Source organism: Salvelinus alpinus, chromosome 1, assembly GCF_045679555.1.
Source record: "Salvelinus alpinus chromosome 1, SLU_Salpinus.1, whole genome shotgun sequence".
NCBI classification, from domain to species: Eukaryota; Metazoa; Chordata; class Actinopteri; order Salmoniformes; family Salmonidae; genus Salvelinus; species Salvelinus alpinus.
The window spans coordinates 40838613-40866508 of record NC_092086.1 but is presented as its reverse complement, the minus strand read 5'-3'; the positions used below and the strand labels follow the sequence as shown (position 1 = coordinate 40866508).

The 27896-nt window shown below is 46.5% G+C and overlaps 1 protein-coding gene across 9 annotated transcripts; it reads left to right on the top strand.

Moving 5' to 3' along the window:
- Window positions 1-86: 86 nt before the first annotated feature.
- On the top strand, window positions 87-26615 carry LOC139575945 (nucleosome-remodeling factor subunit BPTF-like). 9 transcript variants are annotated; one of them, XM_071401438.1, is made up of 31 exons: window positions 87-797; window positions 2533-3355; window positions 4250-4470; window positions 9009-9206; window positions 9348-9530; window positions 11196-11396; window positions 11647-11795; window positions 12090-12448; window positions 12602-12733; window positions 13076-13205; window positions 13343-13478; window positions 13620-13934; window positions 14149-16048; window positions 16255-16379; window positions 16495-16623; window positions 16918-17068; window positions 17250-17373; window positions 17711-17933; window positions 18487-18657; window positions 19279-19421; window positions 19599-19728; window positions 20031-20272; window positions 20376-20628; window positions 20767-21964; window positions 22156-22381; window positions 22550-22830; window positions 22937-23125; window positions 23224-23416; window positions 23652-23736; window positions 23940-24126; window positions 25708-26615. In XM_071401438.1, exons 1-31 carry the CDS (start codon window positions 320-322, stop codon window positions 25742-25744), a joined length of 9312 nt encoding a protein of 3103 aa, XP_071257539.1. In that variant the 5' UTR covers window positions 87-319; the 3' UTR covers window positions 25745-26615. The 9 variants fall into 9 exon arrangements, with proteins under 9 accessions (XP_071257539.1, XP_071257606.1, XP_071257566.1 ...); XM_071401505.1 differs by having other exon boundaries at window positions 9345-9530; window positions 17250-17289; window positions 19599-19713; XM_071401465.1 differs by having other exon boundaries at window positions 9345-9530; window positions 17250-17289.
- The last annotated feature ends 1281 nt before the right edge of the window (window positions 26616-27896 follow it).

Sequence of the window (27896 nt, the reverse complement as noted above, 5' to 3'; positions counted from 1 at the left end):
GACTGAATGTATATACAAATCACTTTGCCTGTTCAGGTCTACTGTACTGGAAGAACAGTCACCACGTGACATCAGCACTGGGCCTTCGGTCTGTTTTCAGTAGTCGGAGAGGAAGAAAAATGGCGGCTGCGACCGATCAGAAGCGGGACGCCAGCCATTCGTTTTGAGCTTTCTCACGTAAACCGAGACCGGGGCTTTACGGGACTACTTCTTTGGAATCTACGCAAATCAAGCTTTCTGGCGGTACCCGTTTTTCTTGTTTCTGTGAAGGCTAAATAAACGCAGAAATTGAAATTGAAAATAATAGCTTTTATATATAATGAGGGGGAAAAGAGGCAGGCCGCCCAAAACCCTGCGGATGCAGGAGCCTTCATCCGAGCCGGAGCGTGGCTTGAGACCCAGGAGGGAGTTGAGGGCAAAGGGGAGAGGTAGTGCCGAGGTCGATTTTGAGAGTCCCAAGAGGGGAAATAACTCTTCGTCTAGGGGCAGAAGGAAAGTGGGATCATCTCGCGGTAGGGGAAGAGGCAGAGGTTGTGGTGGCAGAGGTACTAGGGGCAGACGGTCAATCGCTAGATCTGTGGTTTATGATGATCATGAAAGTGATGAAGATGATGATGCTGTGAGTTTGAGATCTGAGGAGGACGAGTTGATAGAGGAAGAGACGATAACAGACGAGGAAGAAGAGGCCCTCAACGAGGAGTCAGACCCGCTTGAGGAAATACTCGAGGAGGATGATGATGCCAGCTACTGTACTGAAAGCAGCTTTCGGAGTCAGAGCACTCATGGCAGCACTCCGGGTAAAACCGCAATATTGATCAAGCTGCTTAGAGAATGTTAGAAAACAATGATATTGTAACTAATTATAATTTGTCTGGGCGTATTTTCATTGGCATTAGTTCTTATAGTGCAGGAAGCTGTATTGTTCAAAATGGAGAATGCACTGACTGTGTATAAAAACAGGCCTAGTTTGAGTTCAAAATTGTTGATGATGGAATGAAAGCTTTGCATTTAACTTAGCGATCTAGGCAGTGCACGAGAGCCGAATTGCACATTTTTGAATTCTGAAACATCTTTAACTAACAGTATTGTGCAAGATGTTATTATAATTGTGTTTGCTAGTTTTGGATCTGACTTGGCTATTGCAATAGCTAGGTAGTTATAACATACCTTATCTAACGTTAGCAAGCTAGGCTAACAAGCTAATGCCTGAACCTGCTAAACAGCTGTGAATGCAGATTTATCATTTAGAAAACAACTAAAATGACCAACAACATTATATTAACATTCCAGAGTGAGTAACATACACTAATAACTGGAGTGTTTCGTATTATAAAACAACACTTGATGATGCATAATTTCCTTGCAGGGGAATAGCTACTTAGCATGTCTAGCTAGTTAAATACTTTGTCAAATGTGTCTAGAAATTAATGAGACTTAATTAACTTGGGGTTTTTCTTTAACCTACTCTTACTTATCATTAGCTTCTTATATACAGCATAGGTCTATTTTCACAGCTGAGAAGCAGATGAGTTCTTCAAGCTAGCTAGTTAGCAATGTCATGGGCTTGTGCTCTTGTCCAGGAGCACCCAGCTAGCTTGCTAGTAATCCACATCAGCTCGAGCTAATGACAGGACAGGGTACCATGTGGCCCATTGTTTTGAAAATAAGCGCCCTCAATTTCACCAGTTGTAACTATGTGAGGAATAATTTTCAGTGATGCAGCACAATAATGTTTTTACATTCCCCAAAATACATAATGAAATTATTAATTTCAATGTTAAATTAATATCTGTACTATTTAATATCCATAATATGTTATAAACTTTGGAAATTAAATGCAAAAGTTATTTTTGTTTCAACACACTTTTGATGCACATTTTCTTACACAATAGATATAAGTAACTATTTAGATTATATTAAAGTTCATTATTATTTGTGGAAAGTATAATTTGAAAGATACTGGCAAACAATGTAAGAAAGATACAAAACATATCTGTAGAATAGCAGAAAAGTAATGGTTATGTTGCTGTTGCAAAACGTTATCACAGTGTTTGGATTAGACCCATTTTAAGAAGTAATTTTTTACATTGAAGGGAATGTCCATTGTGTAAAATTGTTGTTCTTGACTTTCTCAATTGCAATAATATAACCCCTCTCAATTTTCTTGGTTCCTGGGTTTAATACCCTTGCCAACTTTGAGTTGGTGTAGTGTTTCGCCAATTCCAAGACTTGATTTGTTTTAAAGCGGACCTGGCACCAATATAAAGAATCAAACATATTTCTGTGGCAGTAGATTTCAGAGACACTTGCGAACTCTCCTTTTACATGGCCAAGGCTAACATTTGTTTGCTTGTGTAAATTCTGTCCTCAACTTGTTTCTTTGAATTTTCATTAATCTATGATTTAAGCCCTTGAGACAATGTAATTCTGCTTTGTCTGGGTTTTATGCATGATTTGCGGAATGCAATTTCAGTTTTAGTCTTTAAATCACATGGATTATGGCACTCACTGCTCTCTCTCTCGATCTGGCAGGGCGGAAGAGGACGCGGGTGCACTGCCCTCGCTCGCCCATCTTTGAAGAAAAGGAGATCCCTCCTCTGGAGCTGCCCAGAACCTCTGAGGACCTCATGGTGCCCAGCGAGGAACTGCTCAACGTGTCCTCCATCTACGAGGTCCTGCGCAACTTCAGCACGGTGCTGCGTCTCTCTCCCTTCCGCTTTGAGGACTTCTGTGCTGCGCTGGTAGGCCAGGAGCAGTGCACGCTGATGGCAGAGACCCACACAGCCCTACTGAAGGCCATCCTGCGTGAGGAAGACACCTCCAACACCACGTTCGGTCCTGCTGACCTCAAGGACAGCGTCAACTCCACCCTCTACTTCATTGATGGTATGACGTGGCCCGAGGTGGTCCGTGCCTACTGCGAGAGCGACCAGGAGTACCACCATGTCCTGCCCTACCAGGAGGTGGAGGACTACCCCTACGGCCCTCTGGACAGTAAGATCAAGGTGCTGCAGTTCTTGGTGGATCAGTTCCTCACCACCAACATCGCCCGCGAGGAGTTGATGTCAGAGGGGGTGGTGCAGTATGATGACCACTGCAGGGTGTGCCACAGGTTGGGGGACCTGTTGTGCTGTGAGACCTGCTCTGCCGTCTACCATCTGGAGTGTGTGAAGCCGCCGCTGGTGGAGGTGCCAGAGGACGAATGGCAGTGTGAGATCTGCGTGGCACACAAGGTGCCCGGGGTCACAGACTGTGTGACAGAGATGCAGAAGAGCAAACCCTACATCCGCCAGGAGCCCATCGGCTACGACCGCCACCGGAGGCAATACTGGTTCCTAAACCGAAGGATAATTGTGTAAGTAATTACTGGCCCCCACCCCACTTCTGTTGTTGTGACTTCATCAATATTATGCACCATCTCAATACCATACTGAGTGATCTCACCTGAGTGATACATTGTGTTTTGTGATGTAGTCAGAGAGTGGTTGTATGTCCTTGAGGTTCTTGAAAACAAGTTAATCGATTGCCTTCAGAATTACTTAGTTGTTTTTTCCCGTGCTGAATTGCTTGGTATAACATCAGTCATATCTTGTGGATAGAATAATACACATTTTGTTGCTGAACACTATGTATACACAGATTGCCTGAGAGGGCTGATTTCAACATGGAACATTTACTGCGTGTGAAAAATGTAGCTGATTTTCAACGATGACTCAATCTGAAGAGTGGGATCTATCTGACAAGCTGTGTCCCAGAGGGATCATTAGTGGCGGTTTGAGACATCAGCCAGCGCAGCGAGGGTGCTGGGATTGTTAATTGTGCCCTTAGTTAGGGTGAAACTCCTGTGCTGTGATGCCATAGCCCCCCTGAGAGTTTACTGAACTGCTGCTGGAGTATCCACTTGTTCATCATGTTGCCTCCTCCATTTGAACATGTCTTTACAATTGCTTGTAATTGGTCTCTCTTGCGAGAGGCAAATAAAAAGGAATAAGGGGGCTGAAAAACAACATGCGTTCGAATGGAATTTAAGCTTATTGCCAATTTGCATTCAGTGTTGATTTTCCTTTGAAGTTAAGATATCTTTCTGTCCCGGTTAACGATGCCTCATGCAGCATTATATGCCAATGATGGCATCTCATGATCTATTCATTAAGATCCTTGAACCTGTTTTTATAAACAAACTAATTGTCAATTATATTCCATCTTATTTGTCACAACTATAATAATGGTTGTTGGCCTGTTATTCCAGTGAGGAGGACGGGGAGCATGAGAAGAAGAAGATCTGGTACTACAGCACAAAGGTCCAGCTGGGAGGGCTGATAGAGTGTCTAGACAAGGAGTACTGGGAAAACGACCTGTGTGCTGTCCTCGAGGAGATGAGAGAGGAGGTGCACACTCACATGGACATCACTGAGGACCTCACCAACAAGGCCCGCGGCAACAATAAGGCCTTCCTCACGGCAGCCAATGGTAAGGATAGACAGCCACCTGCTGGACGCTCTGAATCACTGTCTGTCACACTGAAGCATTTTTAGCTGGTCCATGGCTTCTATGCATTGTCAATATAGAAATGTCAATGATGACCCCTAGGCTACATGTTGTGCGATTCCAATACATTTCTGGTGAGGAGAGTACATTCTCCCTTGTGCTGAAGTATGATTAGGATGGTTGATCTATTAGAACTGTCAGAGGGCCACAGGTAGCCTAGCGGTTAGAGCGCTGGATCAGTAACCGAAAGGTCGCTGGTTCAAGTACCCGAGACGATAAGGTGAAAAATCTGTCTGTGCTCTTGAGCAAGGCACTTAACCCTCATTTGCTCCAGGGGTGCTGTACTACTATGGCTGACCCTGTAAAACAACACATTTCACTGCACCTGTCCAGTGTATGTGACAATAAAAAAGCATCAAACATCATAGATGTTGCTATTCCCCTTTCTCTCTCAGCCTTTTTACTTATCATGCAAACAGCGTTTTTCTTATTTCTATCGAAGGGAGAAGGTTGATTTTAAACCGGTGTTGGTTTCTCTGTGTGGCTATTCTACTCCTCCTTGTTTGTTATAGAGCCTTCCATTGTTTGTGCATTTCCTGACCACTAGATCTCATAGTTTACACAAACCAAGCTTTATATGGTAAGCTTGCTTGGTTCTAGTTGTACTGTTTTGGGATCAGTCTCCTCAATTGTTAGACAATGAGGACTTTCTTTGACAGATATTCCAAAGACAAGGTAGATTTTCTTTAAAGTCAATGCAGAGTCTTTTCTCTCCTGTCCAGTTCCACCTGTACCATCTGTAGTGATGAATGGGCCTTGCTGGTATTTTATCCTCTTCAGAAGCCCACTGCTTCATCCTCCTTCTGTGTTGACTCCTTTATCTCCCCCTATGAAAACCTCAGTTATGCACTGTTGGCAGGTGGGGAATGGAGATTGATTTCATTTTTCGTCTTCTCCTGTGACCCAGGATACTTTCACAGGCATAATGCTTTCTGCTGGCAGTCCACATCTTTTTTTGTTAGATCTAAGATTGGAATCTCTCTGTCTGCCTTTTATGGGGAGAGATTTTATACCATATCATCATAGAACACATTATTGATCCACCACTCTCTTGCTTTTAGTGCTCAGACAGCAGTTTCATTAACGTCATCTCCGGAGCGTTGACCCACTGTTGCGTTTCAGGGAACAATAGTAGAGACAGCAAATCAGGAGTGACTCACTGACATGGGTTCTAATGAGTTGTTCTTGGTTTTAGCTGCCAATGGCTAACTATTTTGGTATTCAACTGTGCTGGTGATCATACGTGTTGTGACTTGGTTATTATTACCGGTCACAATCCGTTTCCACTCATTCTTCACACAGTCTCAAGTAGTGCTAGAAGGTGTATTAGCAATCTGCAAGATTGATATGTTTGTGTGGTTGTTCTCTGAAGGTGAGTGACTGCTTCTATGAGAACTAGGATGGAAGGGGTTAACCTAGTGACAGGATGATCTTGACACTGTTACAAGCATTATACATAAGCCTGTTACTTTCCAATTGCAATTTTACCAGCTAGTTTTATATTGTTTCAAAATGTGTAGGAGAGCAAGTTTGGAAAGCAATTATGGTTTGACTCCATTATATACAGTGGGGAGAACAAGTATTTGATACACTGCCGATTTTGCAAGTTTTCCTACTTACAAAGCATGTAGAGGTCTGTAATTTTTATCATAGGTACACTTCAACTGTGGGAGACGGAATCTAAAACAAAAATCCAGAAAATCACATTGTATGATATTTAACCTGTCTAGGATGAGAGTGGCGCTAGCGGCACTCCCCCCCCACCCCCACTGAAAAACCAGTGCCGCGAAATTCAAAAACAATATTTTTTTTAAATATTTAACTTTCACACATTAAAGTCCAATACAGCTAATGAAAGACACAGATCTTGTGAATCCAGTCAACATGTCCGATTTTTAAAATGTTTTACAGGGAAGACACAAGTAATTAATTTGCATTTTATTGCATGACATAAGTATTTGATACATCAGAAAAGCAGAACTTAATATTTGGTACAGAAACCTTTGTTTGCAATTACAGAGATCATACGTTTCCTGTAGTTCTTGACCAGGTTTGCACACACTGCAGCAGGGATTTTGGCCCACTCCTCCATACAGACCTTCTCCAGATCCTTCAGGTTTCGGGGCTGTCGCTGGGCAATACGGACTTTCAGCTCCCTCCAAAGATTTTCTATTGGGTTCAGGTCTGGAGACTGGCTAGGCCACTCCAGGACCTTGAGATGCTTCTTACGGAGCCACTCCTTAGTTGCCCTGGCTGTGTGTTTCGGGTCGTTGTCATGCTGGAAGACCCAGCCACGACCCATCTTCAATGCTCTTACTGAGGGAAGGAGGTTGTTGGCCAAGATCTCGCGATACATGGCCCCATACATCCTCCCCTCAATACGGTGCAGTCGTCCTGTCCCCTTTGCAGAAAAGCATCCCCAAAGAATGATGTTTCCACCTCCATGCTTCACGGTTGGGATGGTGTTCTTGGGGTTGTACTCATCCTTCTTCTTCCTCCAAACACGGCGAGTGGAGTTTAGACCAAAAAGCTCAATTTTTGTCTCATCAGACCACATGACCTTCTCCCACTCCTCCTCTGGATCATCCAGATGGTCATTGGCAAACTTCAGACGGGCCTGGACATGCGCTGGCTTGAGCAGGGGGACCTTGCGTGCGCTGCAGGATTTTAATCCATGACGGCGTAGTGTGTTACTAATGGTTTTCTTTGAGACTGTGATCCCAGCTCTCTTCAGGTCATTGACCAGGTCCTGCCGTGTAGTTCTGGGCTGATCCCTCACCTTCCTCATGATCATTGATGCCCCACGAGGTGAGATCTTGCATGGAGCCCCAGACCGAGGGTGATTGACCGTCATCTTGAACTTCTTCCATTTTCGAATAATTGCGCCAACAGTTGTTGCCTTCTCACCAAGCTGCTTGCCTATTGTCCTGTAGCCCATCCCAGCCTTGTGCAGGTCTACAATTTACCCCTGATGTCCTTACACATCTCTCTGGTCTTGGCTATTGTGGAGAGGTTGGAGTCTGTTTGATTGAGTGTGTGGACAGGTGTCTTTTATACAGGTAACGAGCTCAAACAGGTGCAGTTAATACAGGTAATGAGTGGAGAACAGGTGGGCTTCTTAAAGAAAAACGAACAGGTCTGTGAGAGCCGGAATTCTTACTGGTCGGTAGGTGATCAAATACTTATGTCATGCAATAAAATGCAAATTAATTACTTAAAAATCCTACAATGTGATTTTCTGGATTTTTGTTTTAGATTCCGTCTCTCACAGTTGAAGTGTACCTATGATAAAAATTACAGACCTCTACATGCTTTGTAAGTAGGAAAACCTGCAAAATCGGCAGTGTATCAAATACTTGTTCTCCCCACTGTATGTAATGCCATCCTGTAATATAAAGGCATCATTTCAACAAACAGGCTAGGGCTAGTGAGCCAAACAACTCCATTCCATTTCTTATTGTCTAGTATAGCTTCTCTGGTTGGGAATTAGCTACTTGACACATCCCCTTGTATTTTTTGTTGTTGTATCTTACCCCTTTTTTCTCCCCAATATCGATCTTGTCTCATCGCTGCAACTCCCCCAACAGGCTTGGGGGGCAAAGGTCGAATCATGCGTCCTCCGAAACATGTCCCGTCAAATCGCGTTTCTTAACACCCGCCCGCTTAACCCGGAAGCCAGCCGCACCAATGTGTCGGAGGAAACACTGTTCACCTGACGACAGGGGTCAGCCTGCAGGCACCCGGCCCGCCACAAGGAGTTGCTAGAGCGCGATGAGTCTACAACATGTCGACCTACTGATTTACATAATAATGTGGTAAACAACATGTTGACCTACTGATTTACATAATAATGTGGTAAACAACATGTTGACCTACTGATTTACATAATAATGTGGTAAACAACATGTTGACCTACTGATTTACATAATAATGTGGTAAACAACATGTCGAACCTACTGATTTACATAATAATGTGGTAAACAACATGTTGACCTACTGATTTACATAATAATGTGGTAAACAACATGTTGACCTACTGATTTACATAATAATGTGGTAAACAACATGTCGAACCTACTGATTTACATAATAATGTGGTAAACAACATGTAGACCTACTGATTTACATAATAATGTGGTAAACAACATGTAGACCTACTGATTTACATAATAATGTGGTAAACAACATGTAGACTTACTGATTTACATAATAATGTGATAAACAACATGTAGACCTACTGATTTACATAATAATGTGGTAAACAACATGTAGACCTACTGATTTACATAATAATGTGGTAAACAACATGTCGACCTACTGATTTACATAATAATGTGGTAAACAACATGTCGACCTACTGATTTACACATAAAGTTGAAACGTAGTTTCTGGTCTAACAGACCTAGCATGGTGTGTGGGTGTTGGCCATTTGCTTATCAGCTGTGTTGTTGTTTGTGTAGATGAGATCCTGGAGCGTGTGCACGGCAGGCAGGAACGGCGAGCAGCGGAGCAGGCAGAGAAGGCCACTACAGACACCACCAAGATAGAGGAAGAGACCCCCACACACTGCTCTCCACTACCAGACCACAGAGAGCTCCAAGACCCCGAGTCTAAGGAGGAGGCAAGCTCACAAGGGAAGACTGGAGTTGCTCTTCTATGTGAGTCGTGTATTGCCTATGAAGTCCTTTTCTGGATGCATCTTTCATGTAGCCTTTTGAGGATGGCTACGTCTTTTTGTTGATCTGGTGAGGCGGATGTGTGTTAAAGATCCAGAGTGAGTCTTGTATGTTTCACAGCAGCTGCAGCTCCCCCTGCTGGAGAAGAGAACACCACCGTCCACCCCCCTAAGCCTGGCTCGTCTACCCAGGACGGCACTCTCCCTAAACATGAACCCCCTAAGCCTGCTGAGGTGTCCTGCTCGGCCGCCTTTGAGAGCAGGGAGAGTGGGGAGGTCTCCATGGAGCCTGAGCAGGAGAGGCCAGGTACATGATGGAGAAAGTGCCCAGCAATCCGCATTTCTCCTCCCAGCCTCTCCTCCTTATCACACCTTGCTGTGGCTGTGCATGTGTGCATCCATCATCATCGGTCTCGTGCTCTGGCTGTCTCAAAGCATCTTCCATACTGTAGTTGTGATGTGATTGCTGTCACAGGGTGCATTGCTTTGGTGTCACTGTTACAGGCTTTTTGCTGCTGCTTCTTGGCTAGATGATAATCTTCATGCTGGTTGGCTGCTCCTCAATGTGATCATTTGTTGATTTGATTATTGGCTGTGTTTGGTAGAAAGTCTACGAAAGAGTGCTTCTTGGACCATTAAAGCTAAATCATAGCTTCCTTTGAGGATGAGAGTGTCTTGAATGGCTGCAACAAGGTTACACAGTATGCCTTTCTGGTTATCTACTGTCTACTAATTCAATACATGGATTACTAACAGAGTGAGTGGACTCTGTTGGGCAGCCTTCACTTAGTCGCCCAGTTCAGAGTAATGAGTGTAACAGAGGGGGCTCTACTTTGCCACAGTACTGCTCACCTCAGTATCACTCATTAAACTGACCGGTGTTGCTGACTTACTGAGATCATTATCCTTCAGGAATAAACATATTTTGTCTTAAGTATTTTCTTACTCCTTAAAGCACTCTGCTTTTCAAATCTGCTTATGTAATGTTTAAATAGCTCATTATTGTATCCCTTTATTTCTGTGGTTTTCTTTTCCAAGAATTTGTCTTTCATCCATCTTCATATGATTGAGATCTGCCTGGTTATTTTCTTCCTTCAACAGATGCATTGTGCCTTTTTGCGGGATCTTGTGCTCTTGCCATCCATTTTGTGTTCCATTGTCTTGTGTAGTGTTCAGCATGCAAGGCTGAACAGTGCTCAGGACGCTGTAAGTGTAGCCAGTTGTTATTCTAGTCACCTTGTTCATTGCTTACATGTTCTATTTTCTCAATGCATTCATTGTGTTAGCCGGATCCTGATGCGGTGCATTGTCTGGTCCACACACTGTGAACTTGTTCTCAGATAATGGCGTTTTGGCAGCAGCATCCCTGGCAGGCAGCGCCCACCATGCTAAGTCTGTCACAACCAGCCTCTTATTCTCACCCCAATTCATCGGGGAAATTGGCCTCCGTTCCTTTAGGGGAAACAAAAGGCTGGCTGCCTGCCTGAACCTTCCACCTGCTACCTCAGTGCAGTATATACAGCAGGGCCATTTTAACCCACAGCTCAGATACACAATATCTTTCTTAATTTGGTTCTGCAGCCGCGTTTTGCACTGCTTGTGTTGTGTTGCACTGTGTTTTTTAGCCTTATCTGTCAGCCTGGACTGCTGAAGTGCAAATTCTTGCTCAGACTCACTGATTAAGCATTTCCCTGGTGTTATGCTAATTGTGCATTATCATTAACGAACAGGTGAGGCAGGGAAGGCATCAAGCCAAAAGCATTCTGTTTTTTACAATTGTTGTGGATTACAGGTTTTACTTTTTAAGTAGTTAATCCGTGTTTGCTCTGCATTGCCGTCATCATTTGCAATACTTTGTCAGTATAGACAGCTAGTGCCTGGTGCTGGTCTTGACGCATGTTTTCACACAAAGGGAGCCTAAGGGGTTTGTGCTGCTCAGCTTCTCACTGTTCAATCCTCTCCTCCTCCCCAGATGATAAGCCTGTAGACTCAGAGTCCCGTGGAGAGGAGGACCCCTCTGCCCAGTGCCAGCCTACTCCTGCACCACAACACCCTGGAGACGAGAACAGCAACAGCAGCCACGTCTCAGCGCCTGGGGTCCTCAGGAGGCCTGAAGAGCCAAACCTCGCTGACAGGTCCTCTCAGTCCTCCATCACCAGCCAGGACGACACGGGTACGCAGTTGCCATACCATCCATACACTCAGGCCTCTGGAGGCACTCTGTTACTGATGCATGCCCTGACTCATTCAACTTTCAAGGGCCTTGACTACCAAGTGACATTAGAGATACTGTTTGTATCATTGAACATTGCCTCCGCTGTGCTGGTTTATGGCCCAATTAATCATGAATCCTTTATTCATGATTGACTTCTCTATTTTAATTCATCATCACTGATCTTAATGATGTGTTCTGTTGCTCGCAGGTGAAGGCAATGAGATTGGGAATGGTGAGGGGTCAGCGTCTGGATGGACTAACAATCGCATAGTGACTCGTCTGCGTAACCCGGACAGCAAGCTGAGCCAGCAAAAGACCCAGGGAGATGGCAGCCCTACACCCAGGGACAGCAAGGAGGTGAGACACCAACCAGACACTGTGTTAACCTTCTGTCGTCTCTCTGTAATTTCACCCACAGCCTAGTCTCTCACATTAGGAGAAGGCAGCCTTAGCAGGATTAAATGGATTGTCCTGTTATATTTTCAATCATCTAGACTGAAATCCAGTCCTCTGTTCCACATCGACTCACTTTATTACACAATGTTACACAATTCTCCCAATTGCCAAATCCCTATGGAAACGATGTCTCTCTTCTTAGCTGTGTCTCTATTCAGCTCAGTATATATATCCCCCTGTGTGTGTCTCCATTAGACATCTCCTCCCAGCTCTGAGAGTGAAGTGGCTCGTCTGGGTACTGTGAGGAAAGACTTTTCGGTGAAGGGCAACCTGAACAACTTCTTCAAGCTGGGCCAGGAGGGCAAGTTCCGAGTCTACCACAACCAGTTCAGCACCAACACACTGGGCCTCAACAAGCACCAGCATCGTGAGGACCACGACAAGCGCCGCCACCTCTCCCATAAGTTCAGCCTAACACCCGCCGGGGATTTCAAGTGGAACGGCTCCATCCACGGCTCCAAGGTGCTGACCATATCCACCCTGCGGCTCACCATCATCCAGCTGGAGACCAATGTCCCCGCCCCCTTCCTGCACCCAAACTGGGCCTCGCACAGGTACGCTCCAGAACAGACTACTTACTCTGGCATAGGAAAATGGGGTTCGGAACAGTTTCACACAATGGAGAAATGTAATATTATTGACTGATAAGGTCATGTGTGAAATCATGTTTTGCCATATAGTGAGGTTGTGGGTTTGGGATTTTACAGGACAAACTGGATTAAAGCGGTGCAGATGTGCAGTAAGGCTCGGGAGTTTGCCTTGGCGCTGGCCATCATGGAGTGTGCCATCAAACCAGTGGTCATGCTGCCTGTCTGGAAAGATGCGCTTGGACACACCAGGTAAGAGACATCGGTTGTGAATCAAAGGACTTAATTCATTGCTGAATTGAGTTTTGAGTCATAGCACATCGACCCAACTCATCCTGCTCTCTGCCGTCTAGTGTACAATGCTAAACTGAATTCATTATATTGCTTCACTGCTCTGCTGATTATGAAGCATTCTGTTCACCTCTCTTCAGTGCAGAGGTCTGTAGTGGTGTGGGCAGTGTATGCAGAGTAGCTGACGCTTTTCCCATGAGTGAGAGGAAGTTCATTGTTGAAGATAATGGGGCCCTGACTAAACAAGCCAGAGTCATCTTGCCATTTTGATGTATTTTTTTCACTCCCCCCCTCTCCCTTCAGGCTCCATCGCATGACCTCCATGGAGCGGGAGGAGAAAGAGAAAGGGAAAAAGAGAGAGAAAAAACTGGAGGATGAGGAGACTATGCAGCAGGCCACCTGGGTGAAGTACACCATCCCCATTAAACACCAGGTAAATCTGGGTTCACTTTCCTCTCAAGTCCTGTTCGGGCTTTTATGACTGCATGATGTCTGACAACATAATCATCCCTTCTTTTGTATGCGATTGTGTGGTCTTTTATTAACTGGTTCTTTCTCTCTGTGTGTAAGGTGTGGAAGCAGAAGGGGGAGGAGTACAGAGTAACTGGGTACGGGGGCTGGAGCTGGGTCAGTAAGACTCACGTCCATCGCTTTGTTCCCAGGCTACCAGGGAACACCAACGTCAACTACCGCAAAGCACTCGAAGGTAAGTGTTTCTTCTGTACACGTATTATCTCTGTCTTATATCGCTGATGATGATCAAGGGCACTCAAGCTGAAAATTTGGCTCCAGCATGCCTCAGTATAAATTAGGTGCTTCATGTGTTTTCGTTTTAATCTCTCTACAGCAGCTAAAACTGGCAAAGAAAATGCAACCGGCCAGAACAAACGAAAATGTTTGCCAAAAGCACCAACAAGCTCGGAAACCCAGGCAAAAGAAGAGTCTACTCCAATTACTGAAGAAAAAGACAAGGAGGAAACCTCCACCATGGAGTCATCTGGGAGCACTTCACCAGGAGAGGGGCAGACTCTGAAAGAGAAGGAAGAGAAAAATATCACAGAGAAGGTGGAGGAGAAGAAAGATGATCAGGTGGAGGAGAAGACTGAGGACAAGATGGATGTTGACCCCAGTCCACCAGACACCTGTCTCAGTGAGGAAAAAGGTACAATGATATTACTTTTCATCAATAAACAAAGAGGGTCCCCTGCTGTTTATCTGAATAAGACATTTTATTAGATGACATTTGGTATTTTCCACATTCTTGCTATGATTGGCTGTGTTCTATATTCATCTGGTACTTAGCAGCTGTCTTTCAGGTCTCACAGTTAGCATTTTTGGGCTAATATCATTCATGGAGTTCTCTCTCTCGCTTTTAGGTATAGTGGACAGCAAATGCCCCCCATCACTGACTGATCCTGCTGTGAAGGAGGAGCCCGGGGAGGAAGAAGAACCTAAGCAGGAGGACTCTGAGGCCAAGCCACCTGTCCGCCCATTCAACTGGGATGTGGTGAACGTCAGCGAGGGCTTCCAGCTCCGTACGGCCTACAAGAAGAAGGTGAAGACGTCCAAGCTCGACGGGCTGCTGGAGCGCAGAGTGAAACAGTTCACCCTGGAGGAGAAGCAGAGGCTAGAGCGCCTCAAACAGCAGTCAGCCCTGGCCAAACACACAGTCTCCAAGGAGAAAGTTAATACAGGGACTCCCACCACCATCAAGGCTTCTACAGCAGACAAGTTAGCAGTGACACCGTGCACTAGTCTGAAAGCTGAGGGACAAGCAGACTCAGTAGTTAAAGACACAATTGTTAAAAGGCTTGACTTTGACCAGGAGCAGCCAGTGAAATCCCAGCCCTCAGGAGAGACAGATAATCTGGACGTCAGATTAGGCTCCACCTGTAAACCCCAGGCAGCAGGAGCCACAGGCCCCAACCTCAACACCACAGGGTTGGCCAACCATGAGAGCAGCGTTCAGGGCAATGGTGGGGATGCGTTATCTCAAACGGAGCTGAATGGAGGCTCCCAGAAAAGCATAGACCTCAACAACAAAGTCAATTTGACATCTCTAGAACCGGCTTTAGGTGCCCCCAAACCTCCCAGAGCAGAAGTGACGATAGCAGGAGAAAACGGTAGGAAGCATGGTTATGAGGAGACAGAGCAAGGTAATGGACAGAGGGAGATAGAAAGCATGGACGTAAACCAAAGCAAACCACATTTAGTGCAGGTGAACGGGAAAGACGCTGTTGACACCAAGGCTCCTGTAGACTCAAAGATGCACTTAAACCTGGCCAACAAAGTGGACACCAAGGTCATGCTCCAGACGTTAGAGGGTGAGATCAAAACACTGCCAGTGAAGGAGCCTGTAAAATCCATTATGAACGGTACTCTCTCTCAGGACGGGTTAAAGGTCAACAACACTGTGTTAGCCACCAGCCCAGCCTTGGCGGACGTAGAGAGAAAGGTTGTGGTGTCCGAGCCTGACTATCTGCCACCTCAGAAGGTTACCAGACTGGAGAATAATGGCGACAGGGTGGTAGACTCCGTCACGTCGTCACTGTTAGGGCCGCCCACTGGTGTTCCCACGGTAAGCAACAGGACCAAGTCTGAGCCAATTGAAATTGGGCAGACGGCATCCAATAAGATCACCCCGTTTCCTATCCCCACTGCAGAAGAGTCCAGCTTGAGTAACAACACCACAGTGAACAGCAGTAGCAGTACTGGGGTGCTGAAGACCATCACCCAAGTCACCACAACCACTACTACCACCATGTCAACAGAGTCTCGCACGGTGCAGATAGCCGAGGTCTCCAGCAGCACTAAGCCTGCAGTGATGCCTGCTGCAGAGAGCAGTGCTGTGTCCACCCTCACCACCATGACCAAGACCACCGTCACCAGGGTCAGCTCCCCGACCCTCGAGGCCGCCGTCTCCGAGGAAACCAAGACTGTTGTCACTGCAATGTTGACAGATGCCAGATCTGGCCCCTCAGGCTCTTCAGTCACCTCCATGACAGTCAGTAAGGAGTACTCCACCAGAGACCGTGTCCGGCTGCTAAAGTTCTCCCGCTCCAAGAAGACCCGCTCTGGCACGGCCCTCCCCTCGTACCGCAAGTTTGTCACCAAGAGTAGCAAAAAGAGCATCTTTGTACTGCCTAATGATGACCTGAAGAAGCTGGTGAGGAGAGGGGGCATCAGAGAGGTACCCATCTTCAACTACAACGCCAAGCCAGCCCTGGACATCTGGCCCTATCCCTCCCCCAGACCCACCTTTGGAATCACGTGGAGGTTAGTCACGTAGTTGACCCTTAGCCATTAGGCTGCCATTCACGCAGTGGACCACCTCATATGCCGTGCACTGAAATTAAAACACAGAAAGACAACAATGCTTGGGCTAAAACCATTGAGAACATGGAACCATGTACATTTGTCCATATAGCTGTTTGGTTAAAGGTTGTTTTGATAACACTCACTGACTTGGGTCTCCTTTGCAGATACCGTCTCCAGACTGTGAAGTCTCTGGCGGGGGTCAGTCTGATGCTGCGGCTGCTCTGGGCCTGCCTGAGGTGGGATGACATGGCTGTCAAGCCCTCCCCTGCTGTAGGAACCACCCGCACAGGTGTGTGCACAGCAATCCTACCCTCCTCTCCCTCTCTGCCCTCATCCTTCCTGTTTCTCAATTTGAAGATGAGGCACCATTTCAAACAAACATATTTCCTTTCTACTTTCCCCAGAATCCTCGGAGACGGCGATCACCACAACAGAGATCATCAAGCGGCGAGATGTGGGGCCGCACGGCATCCGGTCTGAATACTGCATCAGGAAGATCATCTGCCCAATTGGCGTTACCGAAGCTCCCAAAGGTAGAAGAATGAAACTGCATCCCAAATTCTCTTAGGATCACGCTGTCACAATCCTATAGTGGTCTCATGAATCTTTGCTTTGGATTGCCTTGCTCAGCTTGTTCCTCACCTCTTCTAGTGTTCTCTCTCAAGTACCTGAGTAGGCAAATCCTTTGCAATGTAAGTGAAAATATGGAGTTTGAGAAAGTTGTTTATCCCACAATAGAAAGAATGACATTAATTGACAGATGTCGTTTTGTCATTTTCCCCTTTACCTCATTCTCTACCTCACCCTTTCTCTGTCCTCCTGGGTAGAAACTCCCACTCCCCAGAGGAAAGGCCTGCGCTCCAGCGCTCTGAGGCCAAAGAAGCCTGAGCCGGCCAAGCAGACTGGACCAATCGTCTTAGAGACGTGGGTGGCCGAGGAGGAGCTGGAGATCTGGGAGATCAGAGCCTTTTCAGAAAGGTGAGCAGGTGGACTGTCCTTAGCCTTGTTGCTGGGGCTGGAGAGAATAAGCTGCTGTACTGCTTGATATTATGTGACCTTTGAACCTATACTTCCCTCAAGATGTCTTGTTGTAACCCTGCCCAGGTCTGTTGTCATTGGATGTAGTATGACTAACTGGCTTGTCCTCTTGTGGTCACAGGGTGGAGAGGGAGAAGGCCCAGGCTGCAGAACAGGCTAAGGTTAGTAGAACGCTGAAGACAGCAGAGGAGGCCAAGGCCCAATTGGAGGCTCAGCTAAAGCACCAGAGATTGGCTGCTCAGCAGGTGGGAAGATCAGACAAGTTTCCACCTTGCACTATGGTGACACCTAGCCTCCCTACAATCCACCCCCCCTCAGCCCAAACCTGGGGGGGCACAAACACTAAACACTGGGAGCTGGGACATTTCAAGGGCCTCTGTTTGGGTTGGTTTTGATCCAAATAATTGTCCTTTTAAACCATGTGCGATTACAAATGTGTATTGGAAGTTATGTTATGTATTATTCAGATGAGACATGTTCACTCTGTACTCACAGTCTTTTACTCCGGCCTCCACTTTCCAATGAGTTTGGTGTTTCTATGTGGTTTAGCATAGATTTAGCATCTGAACCTTTGCGTTGTAGAAACGGTTGGAGCAACAGAAGCCTGGTGCCACCACCACCTCCACCCCCACCAGCACCCCTACAACCTCAGCCTCTGGCACTCCGGCATCCCTGACCAGCCAGGTCACCCCGGGGACTAAACTGGTCCTGGCCACCAAGCTGGGGACACCTGTCACATTCCAGCAGAACAAGAACTTCCATCAGTCGTTTGCTTCCTGGGTCAAGCAGGGCCAGGGTAGTCCAGGTGAGTTTTGTGACGACTAGCTGCTCATACAAAATCATGGCAGTGGCTACTGTGGGGGTGTGTTTTAAGTTGATAGTGATCCTTGGTAGCAGTGTTGAAATATTATTTTTCATATTTCCATGTTTTTGGTCAGAAGGCGTTTTCTTTCCCCATTCGCTTTTTAATGGTGGCCATTGAGGTTCACTTGTGGATGTCAAATTGTTACAACAGATAATCTTAGGGTTTGGATTCTTCTTTTTTCATTTGACCTATTTTGTTAGATATTTACAGTATGTTGAATTGCCTTAATGGCCAGTGGTGTCCACTTCCTGTATCCGAAACCCAGTCAGGTGTTCGGCTGGGAAAAGGAATTCTAAAAACCTTTAGAATAACTTTTGACTCCTAGAAAAAAGTTTCAGGCTCATAATCAGTCCAAAAAGCATTATGCAACGGCTTTGTTTGAATCAAAGCTGGGGGGGAAAGGACCCCTTAGTGGACACCACTGCTATACACCCTGGCTGTTGTGGTTGCACTTGCACATGGTGTGTGACTGCAGGTGGGGTGTGTCTTGCAGCCTCCACCTGCTCACGGGCCACCGTGGCCAACAGCATGGTCACCACCTCTGGACAAACGTTCCAGATCTCTGCCAGCCCGGTGACCATGGCTGGCCAGGTCATCACCGCCAAGCTACCCATCCCGGCCAACAGCAAGATTGTTACGGTCAACATGCCAACCACACAAGGAGGTATGGATGACCTTGCCGTCTGTAAGGTTTTAGCCGGCATGATCGCATTGACAAGGCCTACCCCCACTCAGCAGGCCTACCCCCACTCAGCAAAACCATGAACCATCTCACCCCAGTGGAACCTTTGAGGGGCTTTGAGGTGTTGCTTTTGGTTTGAGTGTGCTGGCTGCCCTAATACGTAGAAAATGCCACTGATTTATACAAGAACATTCCAGGAAGGAGGACCCCTGGGATGCCCTGTCTGTCTCGCTCAGTAATAGACACAGTAATGGCTGTCCTGTCTGTCAGATTATTGATCCAATGGAAGCTTCCTTGCGGTATCTTGGCTGCGTCCCAGACAGTCTCAACACAAAGGACCTGTTCTGCTTGATCCATACAGTCTGTCCAGGTAATCTGCAAGAGGGGCAGGTGATATTTCTCCCACTGATGGCTGTGACTTGCCAGTATATTTGGAGATGTGATTCAACCTAGTATTTCTTTGGAAAACTGAATTCCTAGTTCCATGAGCTTTTAACAAGGGCGTTTGACTTGTTGTAAATCTCATTATTGAGGTTCAACACCCTACTGTTGATCTACTTGTAGTGAATTCATACTGCTTAACACAGTCCCTCTCCGTCACAGGTATGGTGCAAGTCCAGCAGAATGTCCTGGGCATTATTCCATCCAGTACCCCAGGCAACCAGCGGACCTACTCCTCATTCCAGAACCGCAACGCAACCATCAACATCAGACCCAACACCTCCACCTCAACCACCACTCAGCCGGTAGAGAATAGACATCCAAACAGATCTATCCCTCTCTCACATATTATTGCTCTGTCTTTTTCCCTCTTATGCTCTCCCCTGCTCTTTCTTTGAGTTATAATCTTAATTGGAATGTAGTGAAATTAGCATAATCATGTGTACAGTATAATTTATTTGTATTTTGTTTCTTTGGCCCAGGTCATTGCCACCGGAGCCCAGATCCGTCCGGGCATGTCGGTGATCCGATCACCCCTGCAGCAGGGCACCACCATGGGCAAAACCATCATCAGAACCCCCTTGATGATGCAACAAGGTATTCTACCAGCCAGTAGGTCTCTCCTCTGCCGCCTCCCAACCTGTGGCTGCATGGCTCTGCTCACTCCTCAGCATGCACATTACAGACAGTCAGCAACATTGCTTTGTGTTGATATGTTTATAAGTATTCATTTTATTCGGATGGATACTATATTTAGAGCTGTATTGGTAGTCCTCCGATGTTAACTTTATGTATGACCTCCAGTCAATTCATTCATGATAAGTCACCTGATTTGTCTTGGGACTGTCCCATGCACTTTTCTTATTTAAGGCTACTTGTGTGTCCGTTTGTCTGCCTCACTGTCTGTCATCTAGGCCAGCAGCAGGTGGTGACTCAGATCATCCGGGGCCAACCTGTCTCCACAGCCGTTTCCAGTGCCAGCCCTGTGCAGACCAGCGCAGGCCAGAGGATGCTGGGTGCTGCCCCGTCCCCCCGTCCTGTCACCCCTGCCCCCGGGCAGTCCCCATCACCATCCACCCCCCAAGGCGGCCGACCACAGCAGGGCCAGGTCAAACTCACCCTGGCCCAGCTCACCCAGCTAACGCAGGGGGCACAGGTGAGGAGCCACCTGCTCTCTTTTACACCTACTTTCACACATACTCTCACACTCCTGTTGGATGTATTCTCTGTGTGTTTCTATGTCTGTCTGTGTGTTCCAGGGAGGGAACCAGGGTCTCACAGTAGTAATCCAGGGACAGGGACAGACCACAGGCCAGCTGCAGGTCATCCCCCAGGGGGTGACAGTCATCCCAGGCCCTGGGCAGCAGCTCATGCAGGCTGCCATGCCCAACGGCCAGGTGCAGCGCTTCCTCTTCACCCCAGGGGCATCAGCCCCTGCTCCCACCCTCGCCACCACAGCCAGTGCTGCTGTCACCCCCGTCACAGCCACCACAACAACACCCTCAGTGCCAGGTATGAGGCCAGGCCACTTCAACAAGCATCGTACACAAGGCTTTGCAGAGTTGTGAATTAGAATGTTCATTTGGATTGGTCTCTAGTTTGTGTAGATGTGTTAATACTGTGCTGCTGTCTCTCTCTCCTCCGTTGCAGCACTGTCTCAGCCTCCGGTTCAGACTCCCGCCACCTCTCAAGCACCGGCACAACCAGTCCAGCCTCCTCAACAGGCTATCGCTCATGTCCAGCCTCCTCAACAGGCTATCGCTCATGTCCAGCCTCCTCAACAGGCTATCGCTCATGTCCAGCCTCCTCAACAGGCTATCGCTCATGTCCAGCCTCCTCAACAGGCTATCGCTCATATCCAGCCTCCTCAACAGGCTATCGCTCATGTCCAGCCTCCTCAACAGGCTATCGCTCATGTCCAGCCTCCTCAACAGGCTATCGCTCATGTCCAGCCTCCTCAACAGGCTATCGCTCATGTCCAGCCTCCTCAACAGGCTATCGCTCATGTCCAGCCCCCTCAACAGGCTATCGCTCCAGTCCAGCCCCCTCAACAGACTATCGCTCCAGTCCAGCCCCCTCAACAGGCTATCGCTCCGGTCCAGCCCCCTCAACAAGCTATCGCTCCAGTCCAGCCCCCTCAACAGCCTATCGCTCCAGTCCAGCCCCCTGCCCTCGCTCCTGCCCACCCTCCAGTGTCCACACATCAGACTCAACCTCCTCAGACTCAAGTCCACATCCCCCTCCAGTCTCCCACTGCCTTACCCATCCAGCAGATTGCCCAGATCCCAACCTCTCCACAACAGGTCCATATGAAAACTCTCTCGGTCTCCCCCTCTATCACCCAGGGCACAGTGAGGCCTATCCAGGCCCATGCTCAACTCCAGCCCCAGGTTCCGGCTCAGATCAGGCCGCAGCAGCTGCAGCTCCACCACCAACACCAGCTGATCACAGTGCCGGGGCTGCAGCAGCAGGTCCAGGTGCTGGGCACCATCCAGACCCACGTGGCGGCCCAGCTCCAGGCCCAGCAGGGTGGGGCGGTGCCCCAGCAGATCAAGCTGCAGCTGCCTATCCAGATCCAGCAGGCAGGAGGCCAGGTGCAGGCCCACCAGATCCCGAACGTGGTGACCATCCAGACAGCCAGCGTGCAGGACCACCTGCAGAGGATCCAGCAGCTCAGAGAGCAGCAGCAGAAGAAGAAGCAGCAGGAGGCCAAAAGGGAGCAGAGCCTGCAGGCCTCCAGCCCCAGCGACATCATCCAGAAACAGGTGGTGATGAAGCAGAATGCTATGATAGACAATCTGAAACAGAGGAAGACCATGACTCCAGCAGAGCGGGAGGAGAACCAGAGGTATGGCTGTCATTGTTCACAAACATGACCCTTACATAACGACATTAATATGAATTAAAGCACATTTCTTTCCAAAACCTTACTATGCTTAATCCTACCAACAATCGCCAACTATTTTGTGTTAGTTGTATTTTGTCTGATTCCATGATGAGTCTGACAAGCCCTCCCATCCTCTATCCCCTGCTGAGCAGAATAATCGTCTGCAACCAGGTTATGAAGTTCATCCTGGACAAGATCGACAAGGATGAGAAGCAGGCGGCTAAGAAGAGGAAGAAGGAGGAGTCTGTGGAGCAGAAACGCAGCAAGCAGAATGCCACCAAGCTCTCGGCTCTGCTCTTCAAGCACAAAGAGCAGCTCAAGGCTGAGATCCTGAAGAAGAGGGCTCTACTGGACAAGGAGCTGCAGCTGGAGGTTCAGGTCAGTGCCAAAGCCACCTCTGCATCATAGGCCACTGTATTGTAGTGTGTAGAAGTGTGATATTGGATGTGTTGCGGCCACTGCCCAGGAATTCCTTACATTGTGATACCAACTGTCAACCATTCTCTCTCTCTCTCCCCTTCCTTTCCCCTATGTCCTCTATCTCAGGAGGAGCTGAGGAGGGACATCAGCAGGCTGAGGAAGGAGAAGGAGAAGGCCCAAGCTGCAGCCTCTCAGGCAGCTGCTGCTGCAGCCGCAGCCCAGGTGGCCTCATCCCTCTCCCCCACCATGGCCTCGCCCTCCTCCGCCCACAAACGCAAGAGGGACGACGAGAGGGACTCGTCCTCCGCCAAGCCCAAGAAGAAGAAGATGATATCCACTACCTCAAAGGATCACAAGAAGGAAGTGAAGCTGTACTGTGTCTGTAAAACGCCCTATGACGAGGACAAGTAAGATACGGATGCACCATATCGGGTTCCCATTGAAACACTGAACATGTAACTGAACTGTAGCATGTATGTCAAAGACGTCGAACTTAAGTCCACATGGTTTCAGGTTCTACATTGGGTGCGACCTGTGCTCCAACTGGTTCCACGGTGCGTGTGTGGGCATCACGGAGAAGGAGGCCAAGAAGATGGACGACTACGTCTGTAATGGCTGCAAGCAGGGCCAGGACTCACAGGACTCAGAGGGCACCACGGAGGAGCTGTACTGCATCTGCCGGACGCCATATGATGAAACACAGTATGATAACACAATACTAATAAGGTTATAGCTTGGGTGAACTGAATGTTATAGGTCCAAATATCCCTGACCTGTACTTCCCATGTCTTTTCTCCCAGGTTTTACATTGGCTGCGACCGTTGCCAGAATTGGTACCACGGGCGCTGTGTGGGCATTCTGCAGAGTGAGGCCACCCACATAGACGAGTACGTGTGCCCGCAGTGTCAATCCACGGAGGACGCCATGACGGTCCTCACACCGTTAACCGACAAGGACTACGAGGGTTTAAGAAGAATCCTGCGCTCCTTACAGGTATGAAAGCCTGTGGTCTCCTCGGTTCAGTGTCTTTACTGATGATGCATTTGATATGGATATGGCCAGAGTTGGGAGTCACATCATGTACCCTGTCATGAATAAAGGAAATGACTAAATGAAACAACATTGCATTGCAGGACCAGTGTTCTGGTCTGGGGCACTACATTCTCAACATACTTCAGTATACCTCACTGTTGTAAATCTAGTGAAACAGCTATTTTTCTGTTAACAGGCTCACAAAATGGCGTGGCCGTTCCTTGAACCAGTAGATCCCAACGATGCTCCTGATTATTATGGCGTTATAAAGGAACCGATGGGTAAGGGCAGATCTCTAAATCACTGTAATGTCATTGACTGTCGCTATTATTTCTGTTTTGGAGAAAAAACATTGTAATCTTGAATGTGTTGGAAAGTAGACACAAAATGTGTACTGGCTAGTGTTTATGTTGATTGTTTAGAAAATATAATAATTGACCAACACATTTACCTTTGCTCACCCTTCTCTTTGTTTCATCCCCAGACCTCTCCACAATGGAAGACAGATTACAGAAACGGTATTACAACAAGCTCACTGAGTTTGTGGCGGACATGACCAAAGTCTTTGACAACTGCCGCTACTACAACCCCAACGACTCCCCCTTCTTTCAGTGTGCCGAAGTTCTGGAGTCATTCTTTGTACAGAAGCTCAAAGGTTTCAAAGCTAGCAGGTAAGTTCAGAGCTCTCATGACTCCCAAAGCTCTTCAGAGGCCCTGTCATTAAGTCTCCTGTTAGAAAAGACTCCCTCCGTCATGCTCCTCTGCTTTCCATGGTCTCATCTGACATTAGGGCATGGGTAATGGCTTGGCAGTCATATAATGTTCATGACACTCCATGTGACTTTGATTGAATCTGCTTTTGAGAATTTCCCAAGAACACCCTTTTTAATCTTTTCTTTTTCATTAAACCATGCATCCGTGTCATGCTAGTTAGCCTCATGCACTCTCTGGGCATGTCCATTTGTGTTGTAGTAGCCTGACTTTGGCTGTGGTCTTCCCCACAGACCTGGCTGTGGTTTGTGGGCTGCTTGGTAGAGGGATGCAGAGTCTTACCAAAGCCTACAGGGCTGACTTCAGCTCAGACATCCTCCCTGCAATAGTTTTCAATAGAGCTTCATTAATGTTTGCTCCATCTCTGTGTCATGCATCACCTTGCATTTGTGTCTCTTTCACCTGTACCGCATGCATTTGATTTATGCCACTCATTCTCTCTTTCTTGCAGATTGTGATGTCATAAGTCTGACGTAATAGCTGGAGTCTGAGCTGGATGCTGGGGTCTCTAGTAGTGAATCATGGAACTTGCTGTTTCATAAACAGTCGAAATTCTGTGTGATTATTTAAGATTTAAAGAAATAAACACACAAACAAGTGTTCTATCAGTGAAACAAACCATGCCTAAATGTACATTTGCAAGTATAGAATTCCAAAGATGCCTTCTGTGACAATCACAAAATGGCAGCCATGTTGACACTTACACATCAAGTTTTCAAGGGATATGCTTTTTCTCTATTATTTTAGTAATTTTTCCATTTAAAATTGTATCAATTATCAGCAAGATAAGTGTCAGGGAAGCTTTTACTTAGAAATGTTTAAATAAGCTTCACCCAGACATGCATTTTTTTTTTTTTCTAGTTAGTTATTCTTGGAGAGGGAGATATAAAAACAACATTTGGGACCACATATGTAAAGCTGTATATTTTATTATTATATATTTATCAAATTAAGTTCCTCTCTTCCTCATGGCCTTCTTTCTGCTAATTTAAATATCATGCATTCGGAATGAATGGGCATGATTTTAATATAGTACACAGGTTTGTAGGTAAATTATAGCTTAACTACTGGTTGATTTATTATTTGGATGTTTTCGATTTTGTGATAAAAAAAAAAAAGATGAATATTGTATGGTTTTTAATCCTTTTGTGAAGGATTATTTTATGGTTAAAACAAAGAGAGCCTATGGTCAGAGGAATTTATATAGACTTAAAATAATAAATAAAATGTCACGGCTTAACTATATTGGACCCCATGCCTTACTGCATGAAGGTACCTCAGGATGTAGACGTGAAGCACCATTTTCATTGACTAAGTCATTCCCAATGAATTAGACCAACATGGCTGCGCTATCTCCTTCCTGACCCCATGGCATCCATTTTTTGTATCACTGTTTTGTTTTTTGTTCATGTCAGTATGTTTAAACTATTCATAAACATTTTTAAAGGTTCTCAACTGTTCCCCTTTTCCACATTCTATAGGTCTCATAACAACAAACTACAGACTTCGACCTCTTAGTATATACCACATATTTGAACAACAAAAAAATGCACTCTGTGAGAATTGGGATAAATTCTGAACAATTAATCCATGTTGGGACCTGGCTCCTGTGCTTTGTGACCTCCACTCCCTCCTTCTGGCCCCACTACGCAGCCCCCAAAGGAAGACTCTCCCTGTAAGACCAGCAGCGCTGCTCCCACCGAACTGTCAGGTGGAGCTGCTGCCTGCCCACCTCTGCCACATGGACATTTTAAAATGGAGGGTTTGAATAAAGGCATTTCTGAAAAAGGTTACCTTGAAGAAAATACTTTCTTTGGAGATCTCACGTTTCCTTGTTCGTTCTTCTTGATTTGATTCTTTGTTACCCCTCTAGCCAGTTGAAGAAATTAAGAAAAGCTTACGCTTCCATGGCCATGCCCATAACAAAAAAAAACATTTGACGCCTGTTTGAACGTTGAAAAATGTTGAGCTGAGTTGCACTCAGTGTATCAGATTGCACAGTGCACTTATGTGTGTCTATACCCTTTCAATCACTTTATTAGAGGTGGTGTGAAAGATGCATCTCATTGGGAAGGACTTGCTTGAGTTTGGACCTACTAGCTTTCTGGACACTAACAGTTTGAGTTTCAGTCAAGCTATGCTGAAAGGAATAAAGTATTTGGTACTAATTGCCCGGCAGTAATGACACTGCTAAGGATAAAAACAACATGTATTTGAAGGTATCCTGCCCTGTTTGTAAAACTTGTCAGATTTTGAATTTTTGTTTTTGTATTACAGCTGAAGAGATTGATGTATATGAAACATAATAAATGGAGAAGACAGCTCTCTTCCACTACTGAAAGTGTTGGCATATGCTTTTGTGAAATAAATTGCTCTAGCTATATGTAAATATTTTTCCCTTCAGCATTTACAGTGCATTCAAAGTATTCAGACCCCCTTGACGTTTTCCACATTACAGCCTTATTCTAAAAAATGTCCCTCTACACACAATACCCCATAATGACAAGGTAAAAACTGGTTTTTAGGAATTTTAACAAATGTATTAAAAAAATATTAAAATAATAATTCCATTTACATAAGTATTCAGACCCTTTACTCAGTCAGTCCTTTTTGAAGCACCTTTTGGCAGCGATTACAACCTCATGTCTTCTTGGGTATGACGCTACTAGCTTGGCACACCTGTATTTGGGGAGTTTCTGTAGATCATCAAGCTCCGTCAGGTTGGATGGGGAGTGTCGCTGCACAGCTATTTTCAGGTCTCTCCAGAGATGTTCGATCGGGTTCAAGTTCGGGCTCTGGCAGGGCCACTCAAGGACATTCAGAGCCACTCCTGCATTGTCTTGTCTGTGTGCTTTGAGTCATCCAGTTGGAAGGTGAACCTTCGCCTCAGTCTAAGAACCTGCTCCAGAGCACTCAAGACTTCATCAAGGATCTCTCTGTACTTTGCTCTGTTCATCTTCCCCTCGATCCTGACTAATCTCCCAGTCCCTGCCGCTGAAAAACATCCCTACAGCATGATGCTGCCACCACCATGCTTCACCGTAGGGATGGTGCCAGGTTTCCTCCAGACATGACGCTTGGCATTCAGGGAAAAGTGTTCAATCTTGGTTTCATCAGACCAGAGAATCTTGTTTCTCATGGCCAGAGTCCTTTAGGTGCTCTTTGGCAAACTCCAAGCGGTCTGTCATGTGCCTTTTACTGAGGAGTGGCTTCCGTCTGGCCACTCTACCATAAAGGCCTGATTGGTGGAGTGCTGCAGATATGGTTGTCCTTCTGGAAGGTTCTCCCATCTCCGAAAAGCAACTCTGGAGCTCTGTCAGAGTGATCATCGGGTTCTTGGTCACCTCCGTGACCAAGGCCCTTCTCCCCCAATTGCTCCGTTTGGCCGGGCAGCCAGCTCTAGGAAGAGTCTTGGTGGTTCCAAACTTCTTCCATTTAAGAATGATGGAGGCCACTGTTCTTGTGGACCTTCAATGCTGCAGAGAGTTTTTGGTACCCTCCCCCAGATCTGTGCCTCGACACAATCCTGTCTCAGCGCTCTACAGACAATTCCTTTGACCTCATGGCTTGGTTTGGGTCTGAATACTTATGTAAATAAGGTATTTCTGTTTTTTATTTGTAAAAAAATATGCAAACATTTCTAAAACTCTGTTTTGCTTTGTCATTATGT